Source organism: Panthera onca, chromosome A2 (genome assembly GCF_046562875.1).
Source record: "Panthera onca isolate mPanOnc1 chromosome A2, mPanOnc1 haplotype 2, whole genome shotgun sequence".
In the NCBI taxonomy this organism is placed as follows: domain Eukaryota; kingdom Metazoa; phylum Chordata; class Mammalia; order Carnivora; family Felidae; genus Panthera; species Panthera onca.
In genome coordinates, this window is record NC_138340.1 from 101180361 (window position 1) to 101193592 (window position 13232).

Consider the following 13232-nt stretch of genomic DNA (forward strand, 5'->3'; position numbering starts at 1 on the left):
GCATTATTCATTATATTCAAATGGTAGAAACCACCCAAATTTCCAAATGATGAATGGATAAAAGGGGTATATCCATACAATAGTTTTGGTATATGTTTTATTTGGTTCTGGTTCTCTGGAGAACCCAGATATAGGTACTCACAAATATAAAAGATGTAGGATTCTGATTGCCTTTAATAAATGAAAATCATTACACAGTTGGCCCAGAGTTTTACTTGGCAGTTTGAAGCCTGACCTTATAGCTATGAAATTCCAAGTTTGTGAATGAATACATGACTAAAAGAGTAAGAATGAAATGATCAACAGCATGTACCATTTCAGCTTTTATTAATAAAACAGAAAACTAAACTCAAGGCAACTGCATTTGACCTGACCACACATAACCAGAGAAGTGAGTCTTTACGAGGACTTAAAGGAGAACTGTCAATATACAGATAGGTTCCGTCAAAAGTGAGATATTGCAATATCTAAATACAGTTAGGTAAGTGAAATTTAAAAGAGAACAAATTAACTATTAAAAATCACAGAAATCTCATCCTCAGATATCAGGGCTTCTTTTAACAGTCGTCAGCGTGTTCATCAAGATCAATCATACTCCACAACTCCCAAAGGAAAAAACTGAGGGAATTCCTGGGTAATTTTCACAGCTTCATTGTAAAGTCCAAGATCTAAAACAAAACGAAACAAAACAAAACAAAAAAAAACATTTTAGCAAACACAATCTACAATGGAAAGATGTAACATCATTTATTATCTAAAAGATTTCTACTTATTTCTCTTTTCTTTCCCTTTTAAAGGTCAACTTATTTTCACAATCTGTCTTCTAAAACAGATACAGATCGTCATATTTATTAACCTGTGGCTCTAAAAAATAAGACACAGGGTATAGGCGACTATTCATCTTGATATCCAATGTACAGGCACAGTTCTTGCCTGGTTGTGTTTAAGGCATTATGCATTATTTAATGCTTTCAATCCATATATTAAAACAAAAGGCCTGATGACATTATTTTTGTTTGCCATGTTCTTTAAGTTTCTCTTCCCACAAATATTAATCTTTACTGAGTTTATTTAAGCATTGCTTATTGGGGTTCCTGGGTGGCTCAGTCAGTTAAGCATCCAATTCTTGATTTTGGCTCACAGTTCGTGGGTTCAAGCCCTGAATTGGGCTCTACACTGTCCTGCTTGGGATTCTCTCTCACCCTCTCTTTCTCTGCCCCTTCCTCACTCACTTGCATGTGCGTGTGTGCACTCTCAAAATAAATTAAAAAAAAAAGTGTGCCAAAATGTTCTCCTATTTTCCTTTGGGATGAGAAAATTCTATAGAAATTGAAAGATGGCAGGATTGAGACTGAAGACCAAAACATCTCCAGTTAAGAATAAAATTGTTTTCCTCCTAATTACATGAAATTTCTAAATACTAGAATGCTTTATTTACCAAAAGGATGGTTATCTTCTTTAAACTGGACATAAGATGCACACAGAATGGTTGCTTTGGCTGTTACTCTTCCAACTACTTCCACAATTCCAGAGATTTCTTCCTCAAGCTGACACAAAAGAACAAATCGTCAACTTGGGGTTTCAAGGTGATAACTTGGAAATAGTGCTACAGTTTACTCATCTTTCATTCTATGTAACATAATCATTTTAAAATTTACCAACATAAAAACTGAATTGTAATTTGTTAAAAATGTTTGAGTACTTAATGTCAGCATGTCATAATTCAATTACCTTTAGCAGTAGCTTCTGGTCCAAAGATCCAGTTAAATGTTCAAGTTGAAGACAAAATCACTTAAAGATACTGAGAATGTCCCGCTTTCTACAAGGAGTACTTGTTTAAAAGGACACATTGAAAGGAATTTTCTAGTTTCTATACCTTGTGCAGTGTGTCCTGTACATATTAACTAAACAGCACATGTATTTGTCTTCATAAAAAAACAAGAAAATTGAGTACAATAAACAAAACAAAAACAGGGGTGCCTGGGTGGCACAGTGAGTAAAGCGACCACCTTCAGCTCAGGTCATGATACTGCGGTTCATGAATTCTAGCCCTGCATTGGTCTCTGTGCTGACAGCTCAGAGCCTGGAGCCTGCTTTGGATTCTGTGTCTCCCTCTCTCTTTGCCCCTTCCCCACTCATGCCTTGTCTCTCTCTTTCTCTCTCTCCCCAAAATAAACATTTAAAAAAATTTTTTAAATGTAAGAACAGTAAGTGATAACTAAAGTACATGTAAACAAAAATAGAAAATAGAATTTAAAAAATGTAAAACTCTTGAGAAAGGAAAAAATGACTTGAGATTTTTTTTGTTTTTTTTTAATTTTTAACGTTTATTTATTTTTGAGACAGAGAGAGACAGAGCATGAATGGGGGAGGGTCAGAGAGAGGGAGACACAGAATCTGAAACAGGCTCCAGGCTCTGAGTGGTCAGCACAGAGCCTGACGCGGGGCTTGAACTCACGGACCGTGAGATCACGACCTGAGCCGAAGTCGGACGCTTAACCGACTGAACCACCCAGGTGCCCCGACTTAAGAGATTTTTTTAATGTGATTTTATGGTCTTTCATAGGAATGGGAATTGTCACCCAGTTAAGGTGATATTTTAAAAATTAGAAAATCATGGAGCCCAAAGAATCATTGGTTAGAAACGTAAAGGTATCTATAATGTAAGAAGAGGACAAAAGTTTAACTTTAGAGCAGGGAGGTTTTATAAACTCATCAAGCTATTTTGTTTCAGATAAACAATACTTTTTAGTACAAATATACCCTGTATTTTTATTTGCTAAATCTGGTAACCCTGCACTAACAACAAATTAAATAGGGTCCATGCTTTATACATCCACTGCAAGACTCAGAAACATCAGCAAGATGAAGAATTAACTATAAGATACATAGAATTAATACTTAAACATACAGGCTCCATCAACTCAATGGTTCCATTTTTTCCTTCTCCATCTGAAAGAATAAACATTTTTCCAGTGGGATGAATCTAAAAAAGAAACACGAAATTAAAAAAACAACAACCACATAAACAAAACCATTAAAATCTCATTAAAAATATTAAAAATTTGATAAAAGATCAGCAGATTGACCCAAACAGTCTTGGAACGGTTTATTTGGTTCAAATTATAATCTTGTGTTACTGTATCTGGTGAAAGGACACATAGTTAAATTTGAATTTCAGATAAATACTTTTTAGTACAAATATATCCTGTATTTTTATTTGCTAAATCTGGTAACCCTGCACTAACAACAAATTAAATAGGGTCCATACTGTCTAAAAGTGAGATCTACTAGCACCCATAATTTAAATAGTATGTATCCCACCTGGGGGTCTATTTTAAAAATTAAGCATGATGCCTGTGCCTGGCTGGCTCGGTCCGTAGAGAGTGGCCACTCTTGATCTCAGGGTTGTGAGTTCCAGACCTACCTTGGGTGTATAGATTACTTAAAATCTTAAATCAAAAAATTAAGCATGATTAAGTAAAGCGAGAACTGTTTGTTAGAAGTATTAGAACTACTGAGTGAAGTCAGATCTGGTTTGAATGCCAGCTTTGCTACTTGCTGTGGCAGTGAGCGTTTTAACCATACATCACTCCTACTCAGTTTCCCTACCTGTGAAGTCGGAACACCACCTATTTCACGGAGAGGATGTGGGGTGAAATGAACTACTAAGGCTTTCTAGTAGTTTTCTTTTCCTCAGCTTTCTCGGTTCACTGGGAAGCTTTGGGTCTGCTTTTCATCAGTAGGATGAAAGCTCTGTATGTACTCTTAACACTGGAGTAAGAAAACATACTGATATAGGATCTGGAAGGGACATAGATCTGCTATAAAACATTGGAAGAATGTTTTATGGCGACGTGACCTAAATGAGAAAACGAGGATTGAGAAGAGACAAAATTGCATGAGAAGGAAACTAGAAAAATAGAGAAGTCAAGACTAGCTAAATTAAGACGTCAGAAGGTAGATGTGTGAGTCAGGTCTCTAATTTTCTTTATGTAAATACAAAAAGAACCAGAGTGGAGGGAGCTAGAATTAGAACGGAGCGCATACTAAAAGGTCGCGATTCCGCGCCATGAATGTGGCGCCAAAATGGGGCTGCAGTAGCTAAAAAGCGTGCCAACAGTCGCCTTGTGCAAAATGAAGCAATCGGGAGCGCAGTAATGTTCTAAGGCCTGTCTTCCTTCACCCTCCCTCACCACCCAGAGGCTGCGACCCGGGCGGTCACGGGGTCCTTCCTCTCGGCTACCAAGCGGGGAGCCGAGGGCGGCGAGCGCGCGCACCTTTTCCAGCCTCCCTACGAAGCAGACCGGCTTGTCGATGAACCGAGCCAGCATGCTGGCGTTGATGCGCGACCTGGGCAACTCCATGACGTCCACCATGATTGCGGTACGAGACCTACGGCCGGCGGGAAACAGACGACAGAAATTGTGAGCCCCGCGGCGTCTATGGGACGCCGGCACCAATCAGCGGAGACCAACACTCTCACTTCACCAATCAAACGTGCAGAAATCTCGATCAAACTCGAGCTGTACAGTAGAGGGACCGAGCACGGAAGGCTGCTTCCGGAAACGGGGATCGGCTGCTTAGTGACGCGCAGCGTCCCGGAAGTTGCCCGGGTCCTCCGCAGAGTGGGCAGTGGAGGCGGGGCTTGGGTGGGGAGGGGTTTGAGGCTCCCTCCCGCGATCTCGGGCCTCCCTGCCGGATTTGACCCCGGAAGCAGGGTGTTGGGCTCCGGTGCGGTAGCGACGGGGGACTGCGGCGCTAGCCTCAGGTACCTCTTCTCGCGGGAGGCGCCGCAACCTTAGTGTTTCTCTTTCTCCCCTATCGACGGATGCAGATGAGAGAGGCGGGACTCGGTGCTTGCCCCGCCGCGGCGTTCTTGGTGCTGCGCATAGACCGTTCGCGTTTCCCCGCCTCCCCTCTTCCCGGTTCTGCGTGGGAAGCGCGGGATTCTTTGCTGAAATGGAGGGATCGGGTGTTTTTGACACCTGCCCTCCTGGAGACGGGAAGTGGGGTCTCCAGCGATCTTACATTGTTTTTGTCAGGCTCTTGCTGCTAGGTGCAGAGGGTCGGTGATTTAACCGCTTAAGCTGCGTCACTTACCATTAGGTTTCCCACCTGTTAGAAGAAGGGCTGACCTAATACTCGACTTTTTCTAGCCCTTGCAACCTGGCCACACTAAGGAAGTGCGAGTTTTCTCGCCTCCTGCGTGTTAGCAACAAATTGATGCTTTTCAGAATGGGTGGGGGTAAGGATCACTGAGCTAGGAGAGGAGACGAATTTAAATATGTTAGATCCTGAGCAGGTGCGCTTCTCCCTGAGACATAGTTTACTTATCACGAAGTGACAGGGTTAGATAATATGAATTTTTGCAAGATGCCATCTAAGTTTTGTCCATGTGATTCACGGACTCAACTCCCCGGCAATCTTCCCCCCACATTGCCCTCTACGCACCAGGACGTTGGAGGCTTCGAAGATAAAATGTTTGTTTCAACGAGATTCGGGGGTGGAGGGTTTCTTAAAACCTTAGCTGGTTCATGTGAATGTTGATTTCAGAGCTTTATCTCCTGGGATTGGTACTGCCTTGCCAGGGATATTCTAGAATGAGCGCTCATAAAAATACCTGCCAACGCTACTGCGGAAATGGGGGGGGGGGGAGAACAACAACTTTTTTTTTATTGGAGTATTATCACTTTTTGGAAACTGAGTCCATGAATTTGCTTAAAGATCCTGAGTTGTCACCATTCAAATTCAGGCACTAGACGGAGGCTCCTAATTTAGTCTCGTAGTTGCCTTAAGCAAAGAAGATTCTTTTTGAGATTTCATGTGGCAATTTAAGATAGATGTGCCATAATTAAATGATACCCTCCCTCAGTGTTTATTTAGCTGAATATATTTGTCTTTTAATTTAGCTGTCACGAAAACAAATTTAAAGGATTTCTTTAGCCAGATGCAGGGTGCATGTGAGTTAGTGTATACAAGAATGGTGGTTGTACTGGCTCAAGTCCATAAAGTTTATATTTTTGTGCAAAACCTTGACATATTTTGCACACTGTTGTTTTGGGAAACAAGTTGATGTGCGTTATAAAGGGTAAGGTAGGCATGAATATCTTTAATAGCAGTTTAAAAAAAAAGCAGCCCTTAATGTACCAGATGCTAATATCATTGTTTTATTATAATTAAAAGACCACTTTCACATACCAATGGCCTTTAAAAACAACAACAACAACAACAACAACAGAAAGATGAACAAGAAAATAATTTAAAACATATTTTTGGATATTTTTGGAGTCATTTAAATGTATTGTGTAATACTAATGCACAGAGAAGAGTATATATGGCTGTTATGCATAGTTTCCAGAGAAATTAAATGAACTCATTCAGCTGAAGAAATGGAATTTAGCCAATTAGTAGTTTGTGCTTCCTCAGTTATATTCCCCTCTAGAGGAGCCACAAATAAACACTATCTTGAAATTTGTGTTCAGCACTCTAAGCTTTTCTATATAGTTTATCACACATGTTGGCGTTCTTTCATGGTATGTTTGATTTTGCTGGTTTTGACCTTTCTATAAATGGAATCATAGGATATATATCCTTTGACTTGTTTATTTTGGTTGTTTTTGAGATTAATCCATGTTGACATATGTAGGTGAATTCATTCTTTTCATTCAGCTGTTTTGCTGTGTTACTGACATTTTGATTGCATACGGGGCTGCTATGCATGCATATTTTTGTACCTATTAGTTGGTATACTTGTGCAGAGGTATATCAGTAGAACTTAGGGTATATGTCTCCAACTTTACTAGTAAAACCAAATACAGTTGACCCTTGAACAACACAGGTTTGAATTGCATAGGTCCACTTGTTTCCAATTTTTTTTTATAAATATAGTACAGTACTGTAAATGTATTTATTCAAGATTTTCTTAATAATACTTTCTTTTTTAGAGGAGCCTGAGTGGCTCAGTCGGTTAAGCATCCAACTTTGACTCAGGTCATTATCTCACGGTTGGTGAGCTCCAGCCCCTCATCAGTCTCTGTGCTGACAGCTCAGAGCCTGGAACCTGCTTTGAATTCTGTGTCTCCCTGTCTCTCTGCCCCTGCCTAGCTTAAGCTCTGTCTCTCTCTCTCAAAAATAAATAAACACTAAAAATTAAAAAAAAAACCCTTTCTTTTTTGGGGGATGCCTGGCTGGCTTAGCTGGGTAAGCATCCGACTTCAGCTCAGGTCATGATCTCATGGTGAGTTCGTGAGTTCCAGCCCTTCATGGGGCTCTGTGCTCACAGCTTGGAGCCTGGAGCCAGCCTCGGATTCTGTGTCTCCCTCTTCTCTCTGCCTGTCTCCTGCTTGCACTCTCTCTTTCTCAAAAATAAATAAACATTAAAAAAGTTTTTTTAATTAATATTTTCCTTTTTCTAGTATATTGGAAGAATACAGTATATAATACATATAACATATAAAATATGTGTTTATCAGTTGTTTATGGCTTCTGGTAAGGCTTCCTGTCAATAGTAGACTATTAGTAGTTAAGTTTTGGAGGGAGTCAAAAATTATATTCATTCTTCCACCACTGTAGGGGTGGGTAGGGTGTGCACCCCATCCCCACATTGTTCAAAGGTCAACTATACTGAACTCTAACTAGTCATACCAGTTTATTGTTTTATCAGAAGTATAGGAGAATTTCAGTTGATGCACATTTTTGGCAACTCTGAAAGTTTTTTACCCCTAATCTGATGGAGATAAAATAGTTTCTTGTGGTTATAATTTGCTCTCCCTGATTACTAATAAGATTGAACAGCTTTTCAAATATTTTTTGGACATTTGTGTGTGTCAGTGTTTTGTTCTTTTATGCTGATTTTTAATTTTTTTTAGTGCTTATTTTTGAGACAGAGAAAGAGTGCGCACGCGTGCACACATGAGCAGGGGAGAGTCTGAGAGAGAGAGAGGAAGACACAGAACCCCAAGCAGGCTCCAGGCTCTGAGCTGTCAGTGCAGAGCCCAATGAAGGGTTTGAGTTGAGCCTTGAGATCAGGACCTGAGCCCAAGTCAGATGCTTAATGGACTGAACCACCCAGGTGCCCCCATTCTTACTAATTTTTGGGAGCTTTCTGTATTAGTGTGGATAGCAATACTGCGTTTCAGAGTTTTTGACTTATCAATTTTTTTCTTTCTTTCCTTTTTTCCCCCTTTCTTTTATTGGAAGGAACTCTTTTAATATATTTAAAATATTTCCCCCTTTTGTTTAATATAGTTGAAAAAGTCAATTAAAAATTCTCATTTAAGAATCTTTTCTTAAAACAAGCTCTTAAAGATATTATATATTTAAAAACATAGTTTGTCTTTCATATTTAAAAATAATCCATCATTTAGAATTGAGTTATGTATGTTGTCAGATAGGTATCCAATTTCTTTTGTTTTTGTATTTTTTTTCAGTAGGCTCCATGCCCAGTGTGGAGACCAATCCAGGGCTTGAACTCACTACCCTGAGATCAAGAGTGGGATGCTTTGGGGAGCCTGGGTGGCTTAGTAGGTTAAGCATCCCACTCTTGTTTTCAGCACAGATCATGATCTCACAGGTTCATGAGTTTGAGCCCTATGTTGGGCCGTGTACTGGCAGTGCAGAGCCTGCTTGGGATTCTCTCTGCCTCTCCCCTGCTCATTTGTGTGCTCTCTCTCTCTTTCTAAATAGATTAAAAAAAAAAGGGGGGGGGGGAATGTTTAACCGACTGAGCCACCCATTGTTGTGAGTTTTTTGTTTTCATTTCAGTCCCAGCATCATTTATTGACTACATCACCATCAACAACAAACCTTCAGCATCACCTAGGTTTTCCTATATGTGTGGGTCTGTTCCTGAGCTTTGGTTCTGTTCTGTTGGTCTGTTTCTCCCTGTACCAGCAGTACCAGGCTCCTCAATACTCTGGCCCTGTATTAATTGTTGATGTCTGGGGGGCAAGTTTTTCTATCTTGTGTTATTCAGGAATATCTTCATAATTCTCGCCTCTTTGTGGCTGTCTACGAATTTAGCTTGTTGAGTTCCATGAAAGATCATAATTGAGATTTGATCACAATTGCATTGACTCTTTGGATTGATTTCAGGAGAAATAACATATAAGGACAACTTTTACTTTTTTTGACCTACTTTGGTCTTATTAACATCTTTCCAAAAAGTTTCATCATTTTCTATAGAAAAGGTTTGATTTTTAGATTAGATTTATTTCTAGCTACCTTGTTTTGGTTGCTATCATGAATGGTATATATATTTTTACTTTTACTTTTAATTTATTTTGAGAGCTAGAATCCCAAGCCTGTAGCTGGAGGTTCAGTTTTCCTATCTTTTGTTCATTTACATTGATTGTGGTTATTGATATTTTTGGATTCATTTTTATAGTCATTTTGTGCATCCTGTGTTCTGCTTTTTTGTTGTTTATTTTTTCCCCTCTCTTGCCTTCTTTTGAATTGACCTTTCAAGTTTTTTTCCTTAATTTCATTTTATTCATTTGTATTACTTAGTAGTTTGTTTGTTTTATTTTAATTAGGCTCTATGCCCAGTACAGAGCCCAACATGGCTCTGATGAACCATGATGAACTCTTGATGCTGAGATCAAGATCTGAGCTGAGATCAAGAGTCAGATGCTTAACTGACTGAGCCACCCAGACACCCCTCGTGTCTGTTAGTTTAAATGTTATGTATCGTTTTTACAATTTTTGTGGTCACCCTTTAACATGCATATTGAACTTAAAGTCTAAAGTTACTGTACTCTGTGTCACGACAAGAACCTGTATCTCTATTTACCTTTCTCCCTATTTTTATGCTGCTGTCTAGAGTTTTAGTTCTTTTTTTAAAAATTTTTTTAACGTTTATTTATTGCTGAGAGACAGAGAGAGCATGAGCATGGGAAGGGCAGAGAGGGGAGGAGACACAGAATCCGAAGCAGGCTCCAGGCTCTGAGCTGTCAGCACAGAGCCCAATGCGGGGCTCGAACTCACAAACCACGAGATCATGACCTGAGCCAAAGTTGGACACTTAACTGACTGAGCCACCCAAGCGCTCCTAGTTCTATCTTGATTTCTTGTAACCCCACAAATTTAGCATTATTATTGCTTTATGCAGTTGGTACTGACTTAGAATTATTTACTTATTTATCATATTTACATCTCATATTTACATATTTACATATTTACATCTCAACCTTTTCGTTGGTATCATTTTCCCTCTTTTTGAGGTTCTTTTAGTGAGAATCTTTGATAATAAACTCCATGGGTATGTATTTTTCTGAATATGTTTATTTTATCCTTGTTCTCAAAGGATGGGTTTACCCCTCTTTATGTGGTGTAGAATTCTAAATGGACAGTTCCTGTCTTTCAAAACTACCTTGATACTACTTTGCTCTTATAATACTTTTCTTTGAAACTGTGATTATGTTGTAAGTTTTCATGTCTCTATCTGCTTGATCCTCAGTTTGTCTTTGGTGTTCTGCAGTTTTACTGTATAATATATCCTGATGTGGATTTCTCTCATTTAGTTTGCTGGAAGATACATTGTGCTTCGTGAATCTGATAATTCTTGTTTTATTAGCATCAGGACATTTTCAACCATCATCCCTTTGAATAGTGCCTCTCTCTTATTATCTAACTCCTTCTAGAACTCTGATTAGAAATAAGACGTTCTCGTGTGCTCTTGACCTCTGTTTTATAATTCATCGGTTTTGATTCTTTGATATCTGGATAATTTCTTTCATATCTTCCAGTTTACTAATTCTTTATGAAGTTGTGACTTATTTGCTGTATCTCATTTCAATACTATTTTTTATTTGCTTGTTTCTGGAAACCTTGTTTGTTTTTTTGTTTTTTTTGTTTTTTTATCAACTCCTAGATCTTAGGAGTTGATATTCTCTTGTCATAGTTTCTGGTCTCCTTTATTTCTTCAAATATTACAGGATATAAAGTATATCTGTTTATAACCTAGTTTTGACACCTACAGTCCTCATGGGTCTCATTCTGTAGTTTTTTGATTCTGTTGACTTACCCTTGCTGTGGCTTGTTTGTTCATTTGTATAGTCATTTTTGATCATGAATTCATATTTCTTGGAAGTTTTGGGTGATTTCTTTGAGATTTAGTCTGAGGGTGTGTTTCTTCAGAGAAGATTCATGTTTCCTACCTCCCAAGGTGTTTGAGCCCCAGACTTTGTCCTTGTCCCTATGGGGCACAGATCATTAAAACCCAGACTTTTAGCCATTAGAACTCAGCAGTGGCCATAAGGAAAACATTAGCTTCAGTACTTGCATATACTCCTGCGGATTTGTAGACCCATGTCCTTTCTGGTTTCTAATGGGGTTTCTTTATTCTTTTGTTAGCTTGGGCGTACATAAAACCTATTTATATTTAAGACATTACCATAAATACTCTTCATCCTTTCACACGATCAGTCAGTCAAAAACAAATTTAAGCTGTTTTACAATGGTCATTCAGTGGCTAGGATTTCAGAAGGTATAAAAGTGGCAGAGAGTATAGTAATGAATTCTGGCTCCATTGTCCTTCTTGGTCAGACCCCTGTGATTGTGCACTGATGGGAATTTGAGTCAGACTTTGACATATGGTTGACAGAGCTGTTGCCAGGTTTTGTCTTCTTTATGTGCATTTTGATGAAAACTTGGGAAGGAGGTAAAACAGCCAGCCTTTTACCTCCTTGGGAGTCTGAAGCAAGTCTTCAGACAGATAGCAATACCTCTTAACTAGACTGTTAGCGACTTGTTAGCTACTTGCTGTGCTAGTGCTGTTTTTACCCAGGTCTCAGCACCATGCTTCATACCCACCTGCACAGAGGAGGTGGTAGAGAAGCAGGCCAGAAGGCAGCAAATAGACTGGGGACTCCCTTGAATTTGGAGAAAGGGCCTTGTCTGGTTTTGTTTCTCTAGGGCATAACACTGTGCCTGGCTGGTATTTGGCCTTTAAAACATGTTGGTTGAATGAATTAAAAAGTGAACAAGTGAAAAAATGACTAGATTTTAGCAGTTTATTTAGTTTTTTAAGTGGGCTTCATGCCCATCACAGGGCTTGAACTCATGAACCTGAGATCAAGAGTCTCATGCTCTACCGACTGAGCCAGGCAAGTAACCCCATAGCAGTTTGCTTTTATTTGGAGAGCAGGTAGAGACTTTTGATGATACATTAGGTTGTTTTGAAAGTCCCCACTATGTGAGGGGACAGGGGGAGGACAGCTGTGTATGGACCAGACAGCAAGTTCTCACCAGACAGTGAATCTGCTGACATCTTGATCTTGAACTTCCAAGCCTCCAGAATTATAAAATATAAATCTGTTGTTTATGAGTTAAAAGAAAAGAAAGGAAAAGAAAGTCAAATAATGGAGACTTTATAGACAATTTTGGGAGTGAGTCCTTTTGGAAGCTGAATGTGATGGTTCCTGTTATGTGTTAAATGTATTTAAGTGAGCAGCTAGAGCAATTTGAAGACTTGCACTGAATGTTTTATTATTCTTATTTCTATTCATTCTAGGTTTCTCTGTGCTGTAGAGAGTTGTAAAGAGGTGTGACCATACATCATTCTCCCTTAGGACTGCATTCTCCCATAGAACATTGTTTAAATATGCCCCAAGATATTTGTTTTATGTGAACAGATGCTTTTTGATAGAGTTGTCTGGAGTCTTTTTCAGGATTTTTTTTATTTCAGAGTAGCAACATTGAATGCAGTGGGTAGAAATTAGTATTGTATTCGTTGGAATCTGTGTTATTTAAAGCAAAACTTAAATGGTTTTGGGATGCCTGGCTAGTTCAGTTGGTAGAGCATGTGACTCTTAATCTTGATGCTATGAGTTTGAACCCCATGTCAGGGGTAGAGTTTATTTAAAACAATTTTATTTTACTTAATAAAAAAAAACTTAAATGGCTTTTTGGTGGCATTTAGGTAGAATTATGTTTGTAGCTTTTCTAAAACATAAAAACATATCATTGTGTCATTACTTTACAGTCAGGGTGACATTAAAACTTGACTCTAAATTACCTTCTTGGTGAATGAATGAGACCCAAATGATATAAATCATAAGCAAAATTTGGTTGCAAGCTCTTAAAAGGCAACAGCTTTATCTTCTAAATTTCTGTATCTCTTCACACTATTTAGCATCTTTCTTTATTTTTTTTAATTTTAACTTGTTTTATTTTTTATCTTTTTTTAACTTACATCCAAATTAGTTAGCATATAGTGCAACAATGATTTC

At 38.7% G+C, this 13232-nt stretch overlaps 2 protein-coding genes across 2 annotated transcripts in view; one reads left to right on the plus strand and one right to left on the minus strand.

The window, feature by feature from the left end:
- Window positions 1-310: 310 nt before the first annotated feature.
- Window positions 311-4586, minus strand: RPA3 (replication protein A3). Its single transcript, XM_060633901.3, has 4 exons — window positions 4281-4586; window positions 2912-2986; window positions 1439-1547; window positions 311-668 (listed from the first exon to the last, which is right to left on the minus strand). Exons 1-4 carry the CDS (start codon window positions 4377-4379, stop codon window positions 586-588), a joined length of 366 nt encoding a protein of 121 aa, XP_060489884.1. The 5' UTR covers window positions 4380-4586; the 3' UTR covers window positions 311-585.
- A 47-nt stretch (window positions 4587-4633) lies between these two features.
- The window catches only part of UMAD1 (UBAP1-MVB12-associated (UMA) domain containing 1), a 217823-nt gene continuing 209224 nt past the window's right edge, over window positions 4634-13232 (plus strand). The window contains exon 1 of the mRNA XM_060633899.3: window positions 4634-4771. The gene's annotated coding sequence lies outside the window, so the exon portion shown is untranslated. The remainder of the gene's footprint in view (window positions 4772-13232) is intronic.